The sequence below is a fragment of the Homarus americanus genome, unplaced genomic scaffold (genome assembly GCF_018991925.1).
Source record: "Homarus americanus isolate GMGI-L3 unplaced genomic scaffold, GMGI_Hamer_2.0 scaffold16430, whole genome shotgun sequence".
NCBI lineage: Eukaryota > Metazoa > Arthropoda > Malacostraca > Decapoda > Nephropidae > Homarus > Homarus americanus.
In genome coordinates, this window is record NW_024729259.1 from 903484 (window position 1) to 927185 (window position 23702).

A 23702-nucleotide genomic window follows, 5' to 3' on the forward strand; every position below is an offset into this window, starting at 1 on the left:
TGACAGAGTTAGTTAACTTTACTATATCTAAGAAATTGTTGGGGCGAATTGAACCACGAAACGAATTCATCTTTCTAATACGGATTTTGTTGGCAAACTTGTCAGTAATATCGAAAACTATGGGGTTACTTGGTCAAGTCATGCAATCTAAAGACCAGTGCACTAAGTACAGGTTACATGACGGGGAGGCAAAGGAAGTAGAGGAGGAGGGAGGTGTGGAACCAGGAGGTAAGGTGTAGTGGCAGCGAGTGAGGCTTCTGGCAACTCTCCAAATACTCCCTCCTCTCGACCTTGTCAAATAGATTTTTCAAGGAAGGAAAAGATTAACATTATGATTCCCCAGTTCTTTAGTTTGTTACATAATGGTTTATTAAGCTGCCTTATCTGATTTATGTGAGGTAGTTAAGGTCCCATTTCCTCTCTATAAGGTGAGCTGCCCTTAACCTCAGTACGGTCACCACAAACATATCTTGTACAGTATTGTCAGGTGAGATCCGGCTGAACTTTCCCCCATTAATGAATACATCCGTTCGGGTATCTTGACTTGACCCTCGTACAGTATATTTGTAGTCTGTTCCGTTTCCTTCATACAGTGTCCTGGTCATGTTGCCTGCATACAACATAAATTAAGCCTAACCCGACTCGCCTAAATTCTATGATCGTGTATAACAGAATCAAGAGAAACCCAGCAAAAAAAAAATTATCCATGGGGCGACATCTGTGTTCTCCACCGAGTTATTAATCTTCTTGTCTTCTTGATTGTCCCCTTTTATCCTTGACACACATTAGAACTATTCCTTTGACATATAAAAATGAATGAAAAAAATCTTTATCGTAGCTTGTGTAAAAAAGTGACGTCGTTTTTTTTTTTTTTTTTCCCCGAGGATTAGCCCACCCGGGCACAGGTCACTGACCAATATCGGGGCCTAGGGGTCGAAAATGTAGTAATAGTAGTAGTAATAATAATAATAATAATTATTCATAGTAAATAAAATTTATAATAAAAACAAAATAATAATAATAATGATAATAATAATTGTAATAATAATAATTATAATACTACTACTAATAATAAAGAACCATAAATACAAAAATTAAAAAAAAGATCAATATTGAGAAACAATATATGTATGTTGTGTTGTCATTAGTAAGAGTAACAATTGAGACCCAGCAATTGTGTGTAAATGAGGCAGAAAGTCAGATAAGTAACCTGGGACTAGGTTAAAATTTTCGTGATGCCATATAGCAGCAGGGTCTACCATTAGACAATACATTGTTTCCAATATCTTCCCAGGGGGTAGTACCTCTCTGTTTGGTAGCTGCCTACTACCTAATACCTCGAGGAATATGACACAGAACTGTCGAGGATTATTCCGTAATTGTTGGTGAAATAGTTAATGTTATTGGAATGTTATAATTTTGGTGGTTAGGGTTAGGTTAGGTTAAGTGCATTCCTACATCAACACTTTAGAGGCCTATTCAGTATTCCGAACGTTTGGGAATTTAAACCCGGGTCATTACTGTCATAATAAAGTTGGATGCCAAGGCCAGTCATTACATTTTCGCCCCCCAGGCCCCGATGTGGGTCTGTGACCTGTTCCCGGGTGGGCTAATCCCTGCATTATGGGGGATTTCAACTTCAGAAATATTGACTGGGACAACATTATAGGTGACTATGAATGTGAAGACTTCCTAGACGCAGTACAGGACAATTTTTTAAAGCAACTAATTACAGAACCTAATAGAGGTGACAATATATTAGACCTAGTATTAACAAATAAAGACAATATTATCAGGGATATCACAATAGGGGAAGAACTAGGGAACAGTGATCACAGAGAAATCAGGTTTACCCTAAATTGGGAAACGAAAAATAATGACAATATGGTCAGAGTCCCAGACTTTCGATCGGCGGATTATGTGGGGTTAAGAAAGTACCAAGGTGAGGTCGCCTGGGAACGGTGAGGTCAGTCTCCGGTAGGAATGGGTGAGGTCACCGGCGACACAACAATTCATCATGACTATACTAAATTCACTAGTATTCTACGTAAAGCACAGGGACAAAGTATAACATACAGAAAAAAGTAGGTTAAATAAGATGAGCCAAGGTGGATGACCAAACAACTTAAACATGACAAGAATAAAGAAAGGAATTTATAAGAAATTAAAGGGAGGGGAGGAGCATCTCAGAGATAAGTATAGGGGGCGGGGCATCTTTTTTCAGCTGAGAAAAAACGCACTATAGTAGTTATCATAATGTGAAATAAGCGAGTGCTTCTACTGTTGACGAGATCCCAAACACTCTCTCTCTCTCTCTCAATAAGGTATGATATTTAATGCGAAAGACATCCTGAACGTAGAAATCATTATTGTGTGATTGGTTCGACGTACCTGTAGACCTCAGTGTTACATACGCCTCCTAGAGCTCCCCGTGCCAAGGTGTGTTTGGCCGCCATACAAACTATTCTTAACCTTACCACATTACGCATTTACTGTTCTTACCGTACCACGTGTGTATAAATGAACTCTCCTAACTCATGCATTCGTAAATCACATTGCCCTACGCATCAATCGACCTATTTTTGTGCGTATTACGTAATTTTCGATCTCACCTACGTATCAATCAACCTATTTTAATGCCTTATGATGTAACTGTCGACCTCATCTACTAACACATTCATTGACATTACCGTACGCTGAGGAGATTATCGTACATCATCATCACCATCTCCCATTGTAAACACGGCCGCCACGAATCATGTTTTATGGTCACACAAAACGATAATAAGAGCGAGAATCCTGTGAGGCCTTTGGGTAGTAGATGTTACGTGTTCATATGTGCAGTCTACCTTACGTAAGAACTGGCAGGGAGGGGTGAGATGGGGCAAGGCGAGGGGTATTGGGGAATTGGCTGGGAATACCAGTCGCTCGGGGTCGTGTTTGGTGAGTAAAGAGTGTGTCACAAAATGAGCATGATAGGGTATTTGAAGTAGAGGTAACTGTTGTACCTGTCTCTTGATACAGGTATGTGTGGTGTAATTAATGGTTTAAATATCTCATGTAGTCTAACCTGTCCTAACTTAATCTAATATAACGTTACTTAATGGGTTAGCCAATGTTATTATCGATCTGTACCCTGACTACATAAAAAAAATTGCTAAAATTCCCCTAACTTCACCCTGACTGTATAAAAATTCCCTGACTTCTCCCTAACTACATATAAGGTTCCCTAACTTACCCGTATATATACCAAGTCTAGTTACCATATCTAGGGGTAATGTTTTTTTTTTCCTACTTCTTACTCACTTTTGTGTGATCATGGGCGTGAACAAAACACTTCCTGCTTATGGTGTCGACGACGACTCTCTCACATGAGAACAAATGCAAATCAGGTTTACAGTATCGCCAATGCCGTTTTTTGTCGGACTTCAATATGCAGCGTTTTGGGATCATCTGAAGATTAGGCCCTCAGATTTATTTGATATGATTTAACACCCTAACGCTACATGGGAGATGAGGTTAGGTTAAATTAGGCTGTTAGGTTAGGTTAAGTTAACGTTAGATTAGGTTAAGTTAACGTTAGGTTAGGTTACGTTAAGTTATATGAGGTTATGTTAAATTATATTATTTTTACATTAGATTATGTTAGGTTCTTCTGCCACTATTTGTATGCGCAACCAACACCTCAATATAACTCTTAATATGCAGACGTAGGTGTTGTGTCAAATTTGGCGAATCACGCCCCTAGAGACGAGACTCTTTCACTGGTCATAGTCATAAAAAAAATAATTATAACAATTCAGGTGTTTTATCAAGACAATTAAATCTAGTAGCAAGTATATAAAGGTGACTACAACAAGGTTAAAATGGTTCATCAGGTGATCCACTTTTTATATATTGCAACAAGTAATATTTTAAATGACAGGCGTGTTGTCAGCAATGGTTCATCTTATCCTTGAGAAACACGCCATTTACAGCCTTCATCATTTTGTTGTCAGCTGAACGCGCCCATTCTAATGACTTTCTCTGCTGCAAAGACTAATTCATTTCTCTCTGAATTTTCTTCGGTTTTTGGAGTTTTCGTGGTTTTATACAAATATATTCCCAGACTTTTTCTTAATTTTCAGCAAAATTTCTAGATGGTTTCCAGAACATTTTCCTGACTTTTCATTGATTTTGGAGTTTTTAGTCAAAATCTCTGGTGTCTAACCTCACCTAACCTAACCTTACGCTAACCAAACACTAGTTAGAAGGGGGAGCTAATATTCATATGGTTTGTTCCGGTATAAAGGACGAGGATGAATGAATACAGGAACTTGTGGTGTGGGTGTTGAGGCCGCCAGGTTCTAAAATGTCGGGTCAGACGCCGCTGGGAGCTTCAAGGAGCGTGGCCAGTGTCTCAAAAGTTCGTAAGTCAAATATTCCTCACATGTGAAGATGTAGGAACGAATCTGTCTGTCTAACGTTTGAGATAAATACTAAAAAGAACTTCTAAAAGGGATATAAAACTTATCCTGACACTCAAGTTAGACTCTTTCCCGTAGTATATTTAATTAAGAAGGAGAATTAATATAGAAAAGCTGAGTCTCAAAAGTTCTTAAGCTAATTGCCTCTTTCTAACTAAGTATAAGAGAGACTACTGAAGTATAATAGCTTCAAGACAACATGGAAGCCATTTTAGGTTTATGACTGCGTCGTAACTGAAAGTGAACCATTGTGATTTGGATGTATTCTCACTTCTACAGTCAGAAGGAAAAGAAATAGTTTGAATTTACTGAAAATCTGGACCCCTCCTGTGGTGATGTGGTTCCGATATGGTGGCATCCGGTCTGTTGTCAAATAAACCTTTATTTTCCTCGTTAAGTTAAGGCGGACTTAACACTAACCTGATCCCTTGTTGTGTTACTGCGATAAAGGGACACCAGTTTTACAGAGCGCTTATTTTTTCTTATCCTATTTCAGGCAATACGCAGAAATTAAGACCATATCAAGGATGAATGTGTGTCCCATAAGCTTGAAGGCCAGTTAGGGACAGTGCAGATACAGCACACTGTACTCTAGATCATTAGTGCACAAGGATACGCTGCACTCGCCCGCCTTCTCTTACTCAACAATAAAGTTAGGTACCCATTCGCAGTTAGGTGAACTCAGGGTGCTCTTGGCGCGAACCTGAGAACCTTAGTACAAGAGAAGAGGCTCGGTAGCCACTTGGCCACCGCACCCTTACTTAGAGGATAAGGTATACTAATAAACTCGGTGTTTGTTAAGGACGGCGGCGCCCATTTGATAATGTTAAACACAAAATCCTCAAAGAAAGTTTAAATTTTCACACTGTATATGATGGTAAGTCTGTTCGTTAAGTTCTTTGTTGCGTCCCCTCCTATCTTCCCCTTCCTCTCCCCCTCTCCCTTCCCCCGTTTGCAGCTCCGAGGAAAACCCAGTGAATGGATGAGGGAGAAACACATCCCTTGATAATAATGTATCAGTAGAATGTTGAAATGTTGATAGCATAACGTATTATACTACATTTCATAAACTACTAAAGTTTTTAAGCCCGTACATTATATTCAAATAATTAACATTAAAATGTTCATATAACATTAAAATTAAGTTATATTTTCTCAATCTTCATCATTAATAAGTGCATAATTATAATATATTAATCCTACTAATGACAACGGTAAATGTTGATACTTACATTCTATTATTATTATTATTATTATTATTATTATTATTATTATTATTATTATTATTATTATTATTTATTTTTATTATTATCATTATTATTATTATTATTATTATTATTATTATTATTATTATTATTATTATTATTATTATTATTATCTTGGATTTCAATTAACTAAGAAGCGGGCGTCAGAAAGTTAAACAATATTATGTTTTTATTTTTAGTGTTGATAAATACTCAATAGATTAAACACAGAAAACGTCATTATAATAAGAGTGAACTGCGAACAGGCGGAGGGACGGAAATGCTGACAGGGGGACAGACAAACAGACAGACTAACGAACAGGAGCTTGGTAGTCACTCTCCCTAATAGTGGGTTGGAGAATTATATAATTGAGGGGGGGGGACGGGCCCAGTTAGCCAGGGTCTTGTGGGGGTAAGGGAGGAGAGGAAGGGGGAGAAAGGGAAAGAGGAATGGGAAAAGGAGAGAAGAGGGGATGGGGGATAGGAAAAGGGGGGGAAGGGAAAGGTGTAGGGACGGGTTAAAGGAGAGAGATATGGAAGGGGAAAGAGAGAAGAGATGAAAAAAGAAGAGGTCCAGAGAGGGAAAGGAACTAAAAACTGGGAATCAAAAGAGAAAAGATTAAACCTAGTATAAAACGGAAGGGAATAATAAGAAAAAAAACATGAAATGCTGTACGGAAAGAATAGAAAATGTGTTAAAAGTAAATAAATAACATTAGCATAAGTATCAAATTAGAAAGATAAAGCTAATAAATTATATTCAAAGAGGAACAGCAAAAACAGAAACAAAAACCACATGAAACACAAAATAACACATCATAATCAAATAAATACAAGAACAATAACAAATAAACAAATTAATATATACAAAAAGAAAACAATGTAAATGAACGAACAAAGACATAACTAAACTAATAAACAGAAAAAAAGAGACAATAAAATTAGCCTCACCCTAACACGATGCAATTTGAAGAGAAAATATTAGGACCCAAATGGCGGGCCGATACCAAAATAAACAAAGGGTTCATTTACGACCCGAAAATAAAAGATCGTAAGTCCATAAAGTCTCTATATTTTTATCATAAACATCTAAGGTTAAACTAATAAAAAATTCAGGGTTTCGTTACTTATGAGTCAATAGCGGTCAATCGGTCGTAAGTTTAATGAGATGCGAATTTGAATCACGTTTGACAACAGAACCTTAGCATGACTGTGGTTGTGGTAGTGGTGGTGGTGGTGGTAGTATTGGTTGTGGCAGTGGTGATGATAGTTGTAGTGGTAGTGGTAATTGTGTGGTGATGGTTGTGGAAGTGATGTTTGTTGTACTTGTAGTAATAGTGGTGATGATGATAGTGATAACTGTGGAAGAGGGGAAGCCCACCCAAAGTGTGCTCCCTCACACTCAAGACTCACCTGTAGTGGTTATGTAGTCTTGGATACCTGCCTCTACATTATCAAAGATGTGTACGTTAATCACTCTTTCTGTTTATCTTTTGAATTGAATGGAATTGAATTGAAACAGTTTATTTAGCCAGAAAAACACAGATACAGAGTGGACAATAATAACAATATTAGCATGGCTGAGCCAGTTGAGAACCTGAGCTCTCTTTTAGGCACCTGATATATACTATACATTTATCTCAAGGAAGTATTATGTAACATTTAGTAACATCTGGAATAGTACACTAGCATGGTGGTAATAAGAACGTCTCATAATGTTACCACGGTTATCATTTCGATATTTATTTATTTTATCTATTTATTATTATTTTTTTTTTTTAGATATATTATAAGTATATACATAAATTAAAGTGGAATTGAAAAACATAAGTCTAATGGGGGAGCAGTACATCATGGGTCGTACAGTATTAAGGTTGAACAAAGCTGTCACGATTATGTCTAGTTGGCAAATATGTTTATTGCAATGGTAATTTCTTATCTATTTACATGATAATTTCCGATGAAATGGTTTTGATGGTATAATAAAAGCAGGTACTGTAAATATAGTAGGTATTACAAGAAATATTAATACTTAGACAATAGATATTTTTTAAGAGATGATTTAAAGGAAGGGAGCATAGTCTTTGCTCGGATGGGTGGAGGGTTAAGTGTTTCGCCGGAAGGAGGCGAGCGCCTTGTAAACAATGACATTTCTAACCACACCCTGCAAACTACAGTGTACTTAGCAAATGCTGCAGCTTCTGAGAATGGGGGGGGGTTACTACTAAGAGCAAAGACGTTGCCGAGAACAAATTCTGGCTTGAATGTCAAGTACACTAATACTGACACGTTCCTTGATAAGAGAAAGGAGTTTGAAACACAACTGAAACCAACCAGATATTGTAGGAGCTGTAGAACTGTTGTACATGAACAGGAGAATCGACCCAGAGGAATTTTAGTTCAGTATTGCTGGATATGACTCATTTACGAACCTTTCTCAAGAAAACTTGAAAGAGGGGTGTGGTTATGTATGCTAGAGAGCCAGCCAGGCGAGGGTACAGGGAGAGGATGTTTTTGAAGAGTCCAAGTGGTGTAAAATTAAAACTAAAGGGAGGAGATTTACTTATTGTCGGGTGTATCAACAGATCCCCAAACTGTGGACCACTAAATCAAAGAAACTTAAGAACCCTAATAGACAATGCGGCGATGCTCAACCCTAGCCACCTCCTTATCATGGGGGACTTTAACTATGGTAACATCGACTGGGGAAAACGAGTTCACCCCAAATGAATTGAATAACCCTGCTACTCTTTTTGTAGAAACTGAGAGATAATTTTAATTTTTTGTTCCATCATGTTAGAGACCCGACACATTACAGAGGGGAGCAAACATCCAAGCCACTAGACCTCATCATAACAAAGGAGGAGGGTATGGTGGCCAAACTGGAACACCTTGCCCCAATTGGCACCAGTCACCATATAGTGTTGTCATTCAGATTTAACTGTTACCTAGTTCAAGATAAGGCCAGGCCAAGGTGCAAATATTACAAGGGAGATTACAACGGGATGAAGGAAGAGATGAGGGGTATCCACTGGCCTGACTCATAAAGGCACAAGAACGCAGACACTACGCTGAATATCATAACTAGTAAAGTGACCCATTTGATCGATAAATATATACCCAAGACCAAACCCAGTGCCTCTAGGAATACGAGGGGATCCCTACACATGAACCATGCGGCGGTCGACAAAGTTAAGAAGAAAACCCAGAAATTCAAGACGTGGGTTGGGTCAAACGATGAGCAAGACAGGAGGATGTATGCAAGAGCCAGAAACCAAGCAAAAGATAGAGTATAGAAGGGCTGAAAAGGAGTTCCAGAGGGTGGTTGCAAGCGAGGTCAAGTCAAACCCAAAGGCGTTTTACCGCTATGCAAAGTCGAAATTAAAAAACGCGAGTAAGAGTATCAGACCTGAGGCTTGAAGATGGTAGTTACGCAGATGCTGGCCAGGATAAAGCTGAGGCATTGAACAGCTTCTTTTCCTCGGTGTTCACGAGAGGATGCGATTAACCTTCCTGCGTTTGAGGACAGGCGGTTCGACACAGCACTGACCCACATTGTGTTCACAGAAAAGGGTATTAGAAATAAACTGTCAAAGAGTGAAGTACTTCCCCATCTGGAGTACAGTCTGGTCCCCAAGATCTGCTAGAGACTATCGTTGGTTGAAATTGTTCAAAGGAGGGCCACCAGACTGGTGCCTGCACTTCGGCACCTTAACTACCCTGAGAGGTTGGAGCGCCTGAACTTGCCGAGCTTATACTACAGGCGGGCAAGGGGCGACCTAATTTAGGTGTAAAAGCATGTCAAGGGGCACTACTCAGTCGAGTGTCCTTACTTTCGGAGTGAGAGTTGTGAACTCTTGGAACAATCTACCAAAAAGTGTTGGGACGGCACCGAGTGTGAGCTCTTTCAAGACCAGACTTGACCAACAATGGAGCAGGTTCAGGTACATTCAGGAGCTGGTGCATACCCAGTACTTGCCAACAGTGCGTAACAGTGACGTGACCGATCACCCAAGCGGCTAACGAGCCGATCAGTGATGAAGAGAATAAAAGTAAAAGTAAAAGTAAAAAGTTCAGTCTCAGAAAATTTTGCTTTGAGAGAAGGTGGGGGTCACAGTAGGCAAAACAAAAAAAATAAGGGCACTGTGAACTAAAGTACTACCGCCTGGGAAGATATTGGAAGCATAATGTAATGTCTAATGCTAGACCCTGCTGCCATATGGCATCACGAAAATTGTAGCCAAGTCCCAGATTGCTGATATGACTGCTTCATTTACAAACAATTGCAGGGTCTCAATTTTTTCTCTTGCCATTGACAACACAACATACATATATTGTTTCTCACTCTTGATCTTTTTTCTTCTTTGTTTTCTTTATTATTATTATTATTATTATTATTATTATTATTATTATTATTATTATTATTATTATTATTATTATTATTAAATTTTCGCCTCCCAGGCCCAGATGTCGGTCAGTGACCTGTGCCCGGGTGGGCTAATCTCCGTTAAAAAACATGCGCCTATTATTTACATTTTATCATTTTCTAAAATAAACTTCTTAATACTGTGGTGAATTCCTGCATCCTGAGATTTAGTCTTAAGACTGAATCATATATTGTTTCTGGATTTCAGGCAACGGTGACTTATTCTACTAAAAACACGCATCGCAGGAAGAGTAGATAATGTCTACATGATGATAAAGTATAGATTTCCAAGTGTGTCTTTTGATTATTATGATAAATTGAACTGTTTCTGAAAAGCAGAAGCATTTTTAAAGAGGTTTCACAATATCAAGGAACCAAGAATAGTCTAGGGGTGCGCCTCTTGATTGGTCATGTCAAAACTTGGTTATGTCATATAGGAAAAGAACCGAGCGAGTAGTCAATAAACTCCTACCTGAATAATTAGCAACGAGATTGATGGGAGACTTGCGTGCTACTGTTGCCGTGGTCACCAATTTGATGGAATTTGCTTTATTTTTTTCCATTTGCGTAACCTGTTTTTTCTTGTTATTTTACGATATTAATATCGTTGTATAATGAAAGGATATAGTTAATATTTATTTGGAAATGAGTCTCAGTTAATGTTTAATTAACATATATTACTAAAACTTATTATTTTTAATTCTCTGGGAACTACTATTTTACTGTATACAGTAGCTTTTGGTAAAATAAAACAATTTACCATCATGACAATATAGAAGATACTCGGATCCTTGATAGTCAATGCCATAGTTAAATCGGCTTTAGTTACCCACACTAGTCCTTCATCATAGAAAACTAAGTTTATTTACTGGTAGAATGTAAACGTTCTTTTAGCATTTGTTGGAATTTTCACGTCACAGTCAACATGAGCATAGGCTAATGAGTATAGGCTTTCTGTGCTTCATACTTCCATATTGTAAATTTGAACACAATATATCAGCTTGATGTTTAGATTAGTTTTGTAATATATGTCAGTTAAATGCATAATTACATAAGTATACGACTTATTGCAAAGATAAAAAATCAGGTATATATTATATATGTTATACAATTAAAGATGATTGCAGAAATATGAGTATATAATAATGCTAATCTTCAGGAGATATAAAAGATGTATGTTTTCCAGACATCAGCACAAGTGACGAACGCTGACGCCTCCAACTGACAGCCAATACAAACCCATCAGAGAACATCAGAGGCTGAATGTACAACAGGTAGTTGAGGCAGTACAATATTGGTAATTCCTGTCAGTGTTTGGTAAGTGAAACATGGAATATATCTTTTCCTGTTAATTATAGTGTCTCATGTCAATAGTGGAACTCCTGATAGTAACTTTGGTAATTTCTGAGAACCACACTACCACCAGAATGAGTTGTTAGATTTAATATTTTTTTTTCCACAGATATTCTTATAAATATACCGTAGTAAGTATTATAAAAGGCGACAACTTTTTATTTTAATTATACATATTTTTATAATTTTCATTTTTTTCTGTTTACTATTAGCTGTAGTAGACAGGGCATGATGGATGAGGGAAGTTGTTGGGGTAAAACATGGTGAAGAACTGATCATATGACAATAAAAGGTATTATTTTCTTGTAGCTCCGTTCATTCCTGCCACTAATCTATTATCATATTCGAATAAGACGTCTAATTATAAGATAATTTTCATCTATTACATTACCGGCGGAAATGTATAATAACGGAGATAGCTTTTCCAAATAAATTTCTATTTTCTTCCATTATTTCCCGCCATTATCGTCTGCCTCTCACCTAACACTGCGTGTCTCTCGCGTCTCCTTCATAAATCATGACGCACATGCGTACCCGTACACGTCACGCGGCCAATCAAAAGTGTTTTTGCTAATTCAAAGTATATTTGGCCCAATCAAAATCGAGCAAGACGGAATGTAAATATCGCAAAGACCAGTTAGCTAAGTTAGGTCAGGTTAGGTTTGGTTATTGTTTTTCTAGTGTTTTACTGTGTATTTGTTAGTCGCTTAGGCACTTTTTTTCTTGGAAAACGTCAAACGAAAAAAAATCGCAAAAAAACCCCCGGCTAATTTCCGCCAAAAAGGAAGGTCATATTCGGTCTCAGCACACACAAATGCACAAGAAAAATATATTTTTAACTTGCTACAAGTGAACGGAGCTACTATAAATTCACCCTTACTTTAATGATAAGAACCTGTGGAAAAAATTTAGCCAAATCGAACAACTATTTGTGGTGGTAGTGCTGTTCTCAGACATTACCGCAATTTCTATGTTCGTCTGATTTAGGGTTTTTTGGAAGCGTTCAAAACCCAATTTAGAAATAAATTGTTTTTGTTTCGCACCATAAGTGCACCAAAATTTCTAGACGATACTACAGTATTTGCATGATACTAAACACAAAAATGGAAACGACAATGCACATAACCTAACAGAGCCTGACCTAACCAACAACCTTACGAGATAGAGAAAAACGGGAAAAATGGGAAGTTGTACTGTTTTTATTAGTTAAAATCATCCAGACAACAACTGTGGAAAACATAAACAAATTATATACTGTAAATGTCTTCGGGTGCTAACCGTCTGCACCACTATTAATGCTAATTTTTGGTTAGAGAAGAAAAGTCAGTAATACTGTACTTAGAAATACTTGCTCAGGTAAGCAAGTAAAGGTACTTGTACAGTCACCCAAAAAACTATACTGTATGTACCTGGAGGGATCGATAAATTTCAGAAGGAACACTGCGACTCATGATGTCTCAGTAAGGTTGTCAAAATCCTTCATCTGTAGTATTATGTTTTGAGTGACTGTTCTATAACCTCCTTCATGGAGGGAGAGGATTGTGACAGTTAGTAACACATGTTACAGCATATGGTACAGGATAAAAGCAGGCCATTCTGTATCATAATATCACCATTTGGCCTGCCTGCATCACAAGCCCAAGATGACAGCAGCTGCTGGTGAGTACAGTACAGGGTATAGTGTATACAGTACAGTAGTATATTTTATTAATTTACAATATATTGTACGTGTACAGTGGGGTTTGCATAAATAAATACAGCTCTGTGTGTCTATGTGAGATGCGTAGTTTAGACTCGGGAAAACTTTCCCTAGTACCTGTACCCGGAAAAAAAATTCTGGGTATGAGAGAATTTGTCTCTATACCTGAAAATCTCTGAAACCCGGAATTGCTCTGCGCCAATTATTCTGGCTGACAGGGAGATTACTGTATCAGTTTCATCATTTATCAGGTTTACTGTCAGAGTAGTAATATTTTTATTAATTTTATGAGTATTTTGTAACAAAAAAGGTACCAAAATGTTGCTCCCTGAATAATGAACCAATAATATTGTACGGTATTCTCAAATTTGTTTTCAGCCAACACTGTAATGACCATCTACAACCTTTACTTGTTTGACCGGGACGGCCAACTTCTTCACTATGCTGAGTGGACACGCAATAAACAATCTGGAATGACAAGAGAAGAGGTTAGCAAATGAACATGTTTTAATGCCAGCACCATCAGTCACCTCGGTAACATTTTGTTTTCCGAGTTGTGTTATTATTACACAATTTAATTACCAACAATTGATATACCTGTAATATCTCTAATGTTATGTTCATTGAATATTAGGGGTTTAAGTTTCATCCAATACCCTACAGCAAATTGAGAATACCTGCACTCTAGCACCACTCCATGTAGTAGAGATTAGATTTAGATGGAGCGCAGTGGGTCGCTGTTCAGTCCATCCTTAAAATGTATACCATAATTTAAATTCTGTTGAACAACTGAATTATTGACTGTCACTATCAAAGGTTCAAGGATTTGAAGCATCAGTATAACAGCTCCTGTGGGTAATTTGTAAAGAAATACAGATTTTGCTGGCAATCATAGAACCACATACAATGGTAGAGTACATGTAATTTAGTTCATGATGTGATTAGTGATATCCTTCATCTGAATTAAAAAAATGCAAATGCTAATGAAGTGTAATGGTTGGCTGGTAGTGTTTGATTACCTCAGGGAGTTACTGTACAACCCTGCCTTGCCAGCTGTTCCCACCCTGTAGATAATGTTAGGAAGGGCATTCATCCATAAAACTTTGCTTCAACATACCTGATGGCAACTGGGACACCAAAGCTGTGCCCGTCCCTGGTCTCGGCTGCATTTTCTAGGCTGGTATTCTTAGACAGCACACCTATACAGTATTTTGTTTTTTCAGTTTGAGAATTATATTTATTTGGTGTTAAATATCACACTGTATGCATCCAGAATGCAGTACAGTATTGACATCATGATTCCTATTCACTTGTGTTTTGCAGGAAGCTAAGTTGATGTATGGAATGATATTCTCAATCAAATCATTTGTCACAAAGGTAAGTTATTCATTAATTTATTTTAGTTGTGTTAGTGTATGCACTTGTGTATACTATACTATACAGGGTTGCCACAAGTCAGGGGAAGTCAGAAATATTTTTTTTTGAAAAGGTCTGGGAATTCCATATACTGTAAATGGATATCTCTGGTTAATTGTTCTTCTTTCCACTTTTATTTCCCTTGACGGGTGGTGTAAGGCGACTGATACTTAACTGTCACTCAAACTAATAAATAGGATATATTTCTCTTGATTTCCAACTTAACGAGGTACAGGTACTGATAAGAGTAACATCTTATGGTACAATCTCAGTGAATTTAACCAACTCCTATAGTGCTGTTTCTATACTGTATGTGTATTAACTTTTTGTCTAATATACTGTATCTTTCTTTAAATTCATTATTACTGTAATGATTATGATATGATGACAGTGATCCCTCGGTTAATGAGCGCCTCGGTTTACAAAATTTTGGTTAACGAATTACCTTCCATAAGATTCTTCACTTCGGTTAACGAGCAATCCCTCGATTAACGAATTCTTTACGAGCGCCCCTCAACATATTTTCGCTTGCTCACTAGCTGTCGTATTAGTCCGCCAATACAGTAATCGGTTCTAGGGCTTAAATTCCTTACTATTTTAGTAAATATCAAGAAGTTTGTAGTATTCAATAATTTTAAAAGTCTTATAGTATTAAAATTTTTAGTCATTTTAACAATTGTTTTACATAATTGAAGTACAGGGAAACTAGTTTTAAGCGCCAAACAGCCTGTCAACACACCAAACAGGCGTCAGTCTCTGTGTCTTTTCAGTGGGGGTAACATCTTGCTTCAGACTCTCTTCAACATAAACGATTTTTTCCGTTTTTACAGTGAAATTATTGGTCATTTTGAAATTTATTTTACATATTGATGATATATAGTACAGTATAGCGCAGTGCAGTGTTGATTTAAGGAAAATATTCTTTATTTACAGCAATTAAACTTAAAATATCACGTGTTGAAATTGTTTTTGAATCCAGCATGGGTCCCAAGAAATCAAGAAAAGCAATTTCAATCCAGGTTAAACAGGAAATTTATTAAGAAACATGAAGAAGGCATTAGAACAAATGTGCTTAGCAAAGAATATGGCATGTCGACATCAACTGTGTCGACAATTCTTTCACAGAAAGACAAATTCAAGGAAGTGAAAGTAAGTGACAAATCTACCAGAGGGTTTAAAGGTAGATCCTTAATAGCGTAAACAGAGAGGTTACTTCTCATTTGGATTTGGGAAAAACAAATGAAAGGCGATTCCGTTTCGACCGAATTTATTTGTGAAAGAGCCAAGGAGATTTACGAACATTAAAGGCAGATCAGCCTTGTTCTTCAGGCACAGAGTTTGAAGAGTTTAGGGCCAGCAAGGGCTGGTTCGAAAAATTAGGAAAAGAAGTGACATTTTTAGTGTTGTTAGGCACGGTGAGGTTGCCAGTGCTGATAAGGAAGGGGCAGCAAATTTTTTAGTGGAATTTAAAGAACTGGTGAATAAAGAAAATTATCTTCCACAGCAAGTGTTCATTGTGGACGAAACTGGGCTGTTCTGGAAAAAGATGCCCAAAAGGACATTCATCACCAGAGATGAAGCCTCTTTACCTGGGCATAAACCCATGAAAGACCGTCTCTCTCTATTGCTTGGTGCCAGTGCTTCAGGGGATTTCCGACTGAAGCCTATGCTTGTCTACCACTCTGAGAACCCCAGGGTGTTCAAGCAACAAAAAGTGGTAAGAAAACGGCTTGGAGTTTATTGGAAGTCCAACCGTAAGGCATGGGTGACATGACAGCTCTTTAATGAATGGGCAGTTGAGGTGTTTTGCCCTTCTGTGAAGAGCTACATAACCACCAATAAACTTCCTTTAAAGGCTCTTCTCCTAATGGATAATGCCCCTGGTCATGACCCTCAACTTGCCAGCACTTTGGAGTCTCAATTTGACTTTGTCAAAGTGTTGTTTTTGCCTCCCAACACTACATCAATCATACAGCCAATGGACCAGAATGTGATCAGCAACTTTAAGAAGCTGTACACGAAGAAAATTTTCAGGAGGTGTCATCAGGCAACTTCCACTGATCCTGAACTAACACTGGCACATTTCTGAAAGACACAATTTCACATCCTGGAGGCTGTAAAATTGATTGTGTTCTCATGGCAAGAAGTCTCCACAAGATCCCTCAATTCTTCATGGAAAGCACTGTGGCCATCAGTAGTCCATGATTTTGAGGGATTTGAGGAAGAAGCAGAGTTGGACCAGGAGATTGTGTCCATTGGTTAGTCATTGGGCCTTGAAGTGGAGGAGGATGATGTAGAAGAGCTTGTGATGTCTCGTGAGCAGGAACTTAATCCTGAAGACTTGCAGCAACTGGATGAGATTTTAGAGGCTGACAGTGGTGAGGAGGAAAAGGAAAGTGATGACCATATGTCAACTTCAGATTTGAAAGATGTTCATTACTGGGAGAAGTTCAGGAAACTGGCTTCAAGGCACCCAGATGTGAAAAAAGCAGAACTTGCTTTGTGTAATGTTGAGGACACAGTGGTCTCCTTCTTCAAACATCAGTTAATGATGAGGAGGAGAGATGCCCCACAAACCAAAATTGACAGTTTCTTCACTAAAAGGCGGCAGGAAACAGATGCTAGTCCTCAGCCTTCCACTTCAAGAAGGAGAGAGGATGTTCCTGCTGGAGAATCTGTCAGTCCAGAGGTTCCTGACATTTTCATGGAAGGTGACTCACCTTCCAAGAAGCAGTAAAATGCTTCACCTCCACTTCCTCCTCTTCTCCCTTCTCCTCCTCCACCTCCCACTTCAAATTCACATCATCATCATCCAGGAGCCTTCTACATACACACCTCAAAGTAAGTGTACCTTACTACTTTTTTTGTTGACTTTATGCAATTTTCGGTGAGTTGGAACCAATTACCCAAAAACCCATTGAAACAATGGTTTCGGTTAACGAATTTTTCGGTTAACGAGCAACCTTCTGGAACGAATTGTGCTCGTTAACCGAGGGACCACTGTATTTAACTTGGTATATTCTGTATCATTGTAAATTAATGTGAATATTAAAGGTTCACTTTGTATTTTATATACAGTATTTAAGTTAAGGATGAAAGTTGCAGAAGTCATGTGGATACAGCACTTGACTTCTAAAGAGTTATAGAACCTATTTGTGCTAAAAAAACACAGTTTTTCATTTTATTGGACACATTACTGTACAGTATTTGCACTTTTTCACACACCACTATTTTACTTATCCTTCATCTCACCACATATGCTGGTTAATATTTCACAGATGCTCTTTCTTATGAAAACAGTTTTTGCTCTTGTGTATATACAGTAGCTTGTTTGATCTAACATTTTTAGGACAATATTGTGAGGCTGGAGGTTAAATCACCCCTTGCCCAAATGTAATTTTGGCATTGGTTGTTTAGCCAGTGTATATGTTAATAAAAAATGAGCTTAGTGAAGTTGAATATTTCACACAGTTTTACAGCTCTTCAGTTAATTCATCTGGTGATTGTTTCTTATTTACTGTGCTGTACTTGAGTTCAAAACCAGCTTTCCTTAAAACAGGTGTCCCCTATAGATCTGAGAGAAGGTTACCTCACCTACACCACCAACAAGTACCGTCTTAACCTTTATGAGACACCATCAAGATTCAAGTTCATTCTGAATACTGATGTTCATGCTCAGGGCATTAAAGAACTTCTCCACCAAATATACACACAGGTAAGTGATGCAGTATACTGTACTGTATTACATGAATTAATTGTCTCATAGAGGTGGTATGCTGCTGAACAGTTAGGTATACTTTTTAGAATGTAAATTTACCTTTTTTGTATTTCTATACAGAATGATGTTGAATCAGGTTGATTACAGTAAAATAATTATTTGTCTGTGATTTTACATTTAGTTATACAGCTCCTCCCCGACTTACGACCTACTTGACTTACGACCACCCTCACTTACGACCTGCCTCAGTTGTACCAAAATTTGGTCAAATTACGTATTTTCAAGTCCCAAAGTCAGTACACAGACAAAATTTTCGTTTGTAATTCACTTTAAAATGGCTAGCAAGATTAAAAGTGAGTGTTTTGTGATGCTGAGAAGAAAAAGAGACATCTATTTTAGATTTTCTAAGTATTATTTAAGCATTTACGACTTACGACCATTTCGACTTACGACCTGGATGTCGGTCCCTAACCTCGTCGTAAGTCGGGGAGGAGCTGTACTGTACAGTGTTCTTATTTACCCTGAGGCATCACCTTTTTGTTTATGAATGTTTAAGTGAACATTCGCCTTATCTACAATATCATTTCTGAAATAGTTCTTGAGATTTAGCCGTGTCAGATTATTTCATCGACAGGATTCTCAGATCCAGGATTTGCAAGTTTTCTATGAATATTTTGTTCCAACCCATAACTTTCATGTACTTTGTACACCTAGCTTTTTCTTGTTATAATGCTGAGGATCAGTTTCTGTGGCCGGACACTTAAAAAGATATTTATTATGAATACATACTGTATACAGCTACTCCTCGACTTACGACATACTCGACCTACGACCACCCGGACATACGACTGCCTCAGTCGTACCAAAATTTTGTCAAATTACGTATTTTCGAGTCCCAACTTTAGTGATTATGCTGTGTACTGACAAAATTTTCGTTTGTAATTCACTTTAAAACGGCTGGCAAGCTTAAAAGTGAGAGTTTTGTGGTGCTGAGAAGAAAAAAAGACACCCATTTTAGATTTTCTGTGTATTATTTAAGCATTTTCGACTTACGACCTGGATTTGGGTCCCTAACCCCGTCGTAAATCGAGGAGCAGCTGTATTCTCACAATTCACTTAGTTGTGTGCAGTATACAGTATACAGGGTAGTATTTAAATTTATTTACCATTAGGTGCTCCTCTACTTAAGAATGTTCAACTTACAAACCTTCAGAGATACAAACATCATCACTGAGGGGGGTTATCTGCCAGAACAGGTGTTTAATGTGGATGAGACTGGATTATTTTGAAGAAAATTCCAGATAGAACAAACATTACCTAAGAGGAGAAGAGTGAGCCAGGTTTTAAGGCTGTATTAAAGGGTATAGCTGTACTAAATATCCATAATCTTTTCATTTTTTATAATATGTTTGGTATCTACAAGAGTAAAGTTGGATTTACAAACAAGCCTCAGGAACAACTCGTTCGTAAGTAGAGGAGCACCTGTATACAGTATTTCCTACAGGAGGCGCACACACAAAATGTAATACAGGCCTAATGTGTTGCTTTTCTTCTGACAGGTGTATGTGGAGTATGTAGTGTGCAACCCACTTTGTCAGCTCAATAAACCCATTGAGAGTGAACTGTTTGCTGCCAAACTTGATGAAGTTGTTAAACAAAGTCCTGCATATGCATCAAGACCAGCATAGATGATATGACAATATTTGTGGAATTTATAACGTCTCATTATACAGTATTGTTATAGAAACAATAGATATTACTTCAGAGTAAGTGAACTGTCTTACAGTATGATATAGCACTCTTGTTTTAATTTACATAATAATGTTCAAAGGAATAAACGGGGGAAAAGAAGCTGAAAACTATGGTTTGAACGTGTCTTTCTTATTTTTGGAATTGATTTTTGTAAAATTAAGGTCCATGGTTCTGATTTACAGTACAGCACAGTGTACAGTATACATATACACAGTATATACTGTACAGTATATTGAACTGTATGCAGAGGCATTTACATTATTAATACTGAATATTCCAAATTTATTAAAAACTGATAATAAATGCCAATATAGACTGATATTTATGCAAGTTTCAGATTTCTGCACCATTTTTTAACATACTGTACGTGTACTGCATATATTTAATTTCAGTGTACTGTATACATTAATTATGAACACTAAATCTAAATTAACTGAACATGCAGAAATTATAATGACTTTTAGATAGATCTAATCTGTACTAGTATAATACAGTACTGTACTGTATACATTTCAGTAGGTATCCCTCGTTTAATGTTGGGGTTGTGATCTTGAAAAACCTAGCGTTAAGTGAAACTCGCTAAACAAGGGGTAACAGCAAAGTACGGAAGGTGAACAACAGATTCAAACAGCAGGGTGGTAAACACTAAGTACAGTAGTATACTGTAATTTACTCCCAAATAATAATAATAAACGAGTTTGTTATAAACGTTTTTAAAGTTAAACAATTGATTTATTAACACCAAACTTCTATATAAACAATGTTGTTCAGAGTTAAATGATTTGGTAAGCAAAAGGTAAAAAACATATTGTGGGGTGCAGACTGTGTATAGATCTACACCTATTTAAAAAAAGTAAAGAGAAAAAAAAGAACAGTACTTAGCTACTTTCTGTTGCCTATAGAGTTGTCTTCTGCTATCACTGCATACACTGTCTCTCCCTGTGAATGGTGTATTGTAGGCACAGTTTCAGTCCATGAGAAAGCACACAAACAAAATGAAATTTAAAGTCTGTGGCACCTATGACACGAATAGGTCTCTGCTGGCAGTGGTGCCTTACCAGCTTGCTTGCCAATATGTATTCACTTTAAGTTATTTACAGCCTCTTCCGCAGTCACTGATGACACTATGAACTGATTTTCCTAGAATCACAGTACTACACTCCCTGGTTGATCTTTATCACAGCCGTGACCAAAACTCTGTAAAAAAATTAAATAAAAGATTTGACATATGGCAGTGGTTTTGTGGTTATAGGCTTCGTGACCTTGGCTGTACCTCCAACTCGGTGGAAATTGAGTTTTCAAAAATACAATCGCGTCTAACATTAAAAATCCTACATCGATTTACACTTTCACATCACTAAGATGATCTTGATGTTCTTATGTCCTCAATGTTAATGCCCACCTCCCAAAAACCCCTCTTTTGACCCCTAAAATCAGTCAGGACCCCCAGTTGTATGGGCTTGTGGGGAACAGGTTGTTTGGGTTCACACTCAGGATGGGATGGAGAAAGGAAACTCACAATGTGCTCTCTGTATACATGTATTGGATGTACAATGCAGCTTGGTGCTGGGAAGTGGCAGCGTGGTTACAAGCGTGATGTAGAGAGAGCTGGTTGGTGAGGATGCTCAGAGGAGGATAGCTTGTGGGTCGCCATGCTCGCCGGCGGGAGCGAGGGCCGCCAGGCAGCGGCAGAGGAAGAGGTGTTGCTTGCTGCAGCTGTAGCTAGAAGAAGAGGGAGGGCACCACGAGGTCAGGTCTTAAATAGCGGGGGTAGGCGTGGCTTAATAGCTGACCTCCGTGATGTATGGCGGCGCTGGTTGACCCAGACCACGAGGCACACTGGGGAATTTGCGGGGTCAGCTACTCAGCGACAAACAGCGTTTGTAGGGGAGAAATCCACTACAGGCTCTCACCATCTGAGTAATACTTTCAAAAGCGTTCCCTCACTTCCTTTTTTAGCACTACACTACTGGGTGTATAAGCATCTCAAGGGGCACTACTCGGTCGAGTGTCCTTACTTGGAGCTGGTGGACGCTCGCCCCACAAGGGGTCACAGCTCAAGATTGAAGAAGCAGCAAGTCTAGAAAATTGTGAGGACAAACTGTTTCCGAGTGAAAATTGTGAACTCTTGGAACAATCTACCAGAAAGTGTTGTGATGGCACTGAGTGTGAGCTCTTTCAAGACCAGACTTGACCAACACTGAAGCAGGTTCAGGTACATTCAGGAGCCGGTGCATGCCCAGTACTTGCCAACAGTGCATAACGGAGACGTGACCGATCGCCCAAGCTGTTAACTAGCCGATCAGTGGTGAAGAGGATAAAAGTAAAAAGTAAAAAATATATTAGGAGATATTCTGAATTCAATAGTCAATACTTTTTACCATACAAAAATGCATGAGTACAATACAGTACTGCATTAAAGAAAACGTATTGGAATTTCTGATGAAAAGGGGGGTTTAAACCCCCTAGACCCGCCCTTGGGCTTACTAGCATTGTCCTTACATACGACTACGAGTATTGAGTTTTAAAATCTTCCACTTTAGTGTTGAATAACATATTGTTGATTGTATTTTATTTGAAATTGCGAAGATTCATACAGTACAAGCTTACACACGTAAAAATTTACTGAGGATAAATATCACATAAATAATTAATACTTCAGATCTATATAGTGGTGCGACTGGTGCCATGTTAACAAGGTCATTGACAACAGTCTGTGTCTGGCATTTATATAGTTTGAGAAACTCCAGGTGTAAGGAACAATGGTGGGATCATACTAAGGCCACTGACCACCTTCCTTCTGCATGGCCACCTCTTGGGGGTGGCCATTAGGTAAATAAGAATGTATCACCTGTCAGTCCTCCAAGATCCTACACATTCTCTATTATTTAGTGTTAACAGAAAACGAAAGCCACTGAATATATTAAATGACTAACTTAGGTAAATGGACATTTTTTATTAATAAACCATTTCCATTAATCTCTTTACTATTAGACGCCACTTTTAATATTTTTGGGGGCTAGAGCAAGATTATTCCATTCAATACAGAGAAGCCCCTCGTACCCTAGAGCTTAATAATATAGTATAATGTGCTAGAGAAGGTAAACATGACACACCACGTACTATCCTTTGTTGTATTAAATTTACTCTAAACTATATAAAATAGTGTGGAGAATACGGGCCGAAACGTGTACTTTTCGTGTTTTTGAAGCTTGCATTGCTTACCACAGTGAACTGAATGAATGCAGGACGTCTGCATATTAAGTTGCCCTACCACACTAATCTGTATGAAACAATGTGAAAGATCAAGGGCGTAGATACAACCGTAGATACCTTTCAAAGAATACAGTACAGTGATTGATGATCAACGTAAATTCTACATATCCAAAATATTCAGAAAATAATAAGATTTCAATAAATCCTACAATAAAGTTATTTACAATTTTTACCTTAATATCCAATCATTAAGATCCCATGTTTTCTAGTGGCTAGGATACCTGGCTTTCACCCTGGAGGCCTGGGTTCGATGCCCGGCATGGGATGTATTTTGCTTTCATACTTTACACGTAACAAACTATAAATTAATAGCATCATTACTATCTAAACCTCATCTTCATCTTACCTAGCA

At 37.9% G+C, this 23702-nt stretch overlaps 1 protein-coding gene across 4 annotated transcripts; it reads left to right on the forward strand.

Annotated features, from left to right (window-relative positions):
- The first annotated feature begins 2305 nt into the window (after window positions 1-2305).
- LOC121866375 (trafficking protein particle complex subunit 1-like) lies at window positions 2306-20798 on the forward strand. 4 transcript variants are annotated; one of them, XM_042366005.1, is made up of 6 exons: window positions 2306-2324; window positions 11323-11453; window positions 13567-13676; window positions 14512-14565; window positions 18164-18319; window positions 19882-20798. In XM_042366005.1, the coding sequence occupies exons 3-6, from the start codon at window positions 13578-13580 to the stop codon at window positions 20008-20010; spliced, it is 438 nt and encodes a 145-aa protein (XP_042221939.1). In that variant the 5' UTR covers window positions 2306-2324; window positions 11323-11453; window positions 13567-13577; the 3' UTR covers window positions 20011-20798. The 4 variants fall into 4 exon arrangements, with proteins under 4 accessions (XP_042221939.1, XP_042221936.1, XP_042221938.1 ...); XM_042366002.1 differs by lacking the exon at window positions 2306-2324 and adding an exon at window positions 11026-11112; XM_042366004.1 differs by lacking the exon at window positions 2306-2324 and adding an exon at window positions 11061-11079.
- Window positions 20799-23702: the final 2904 nt, after the last annotated feature.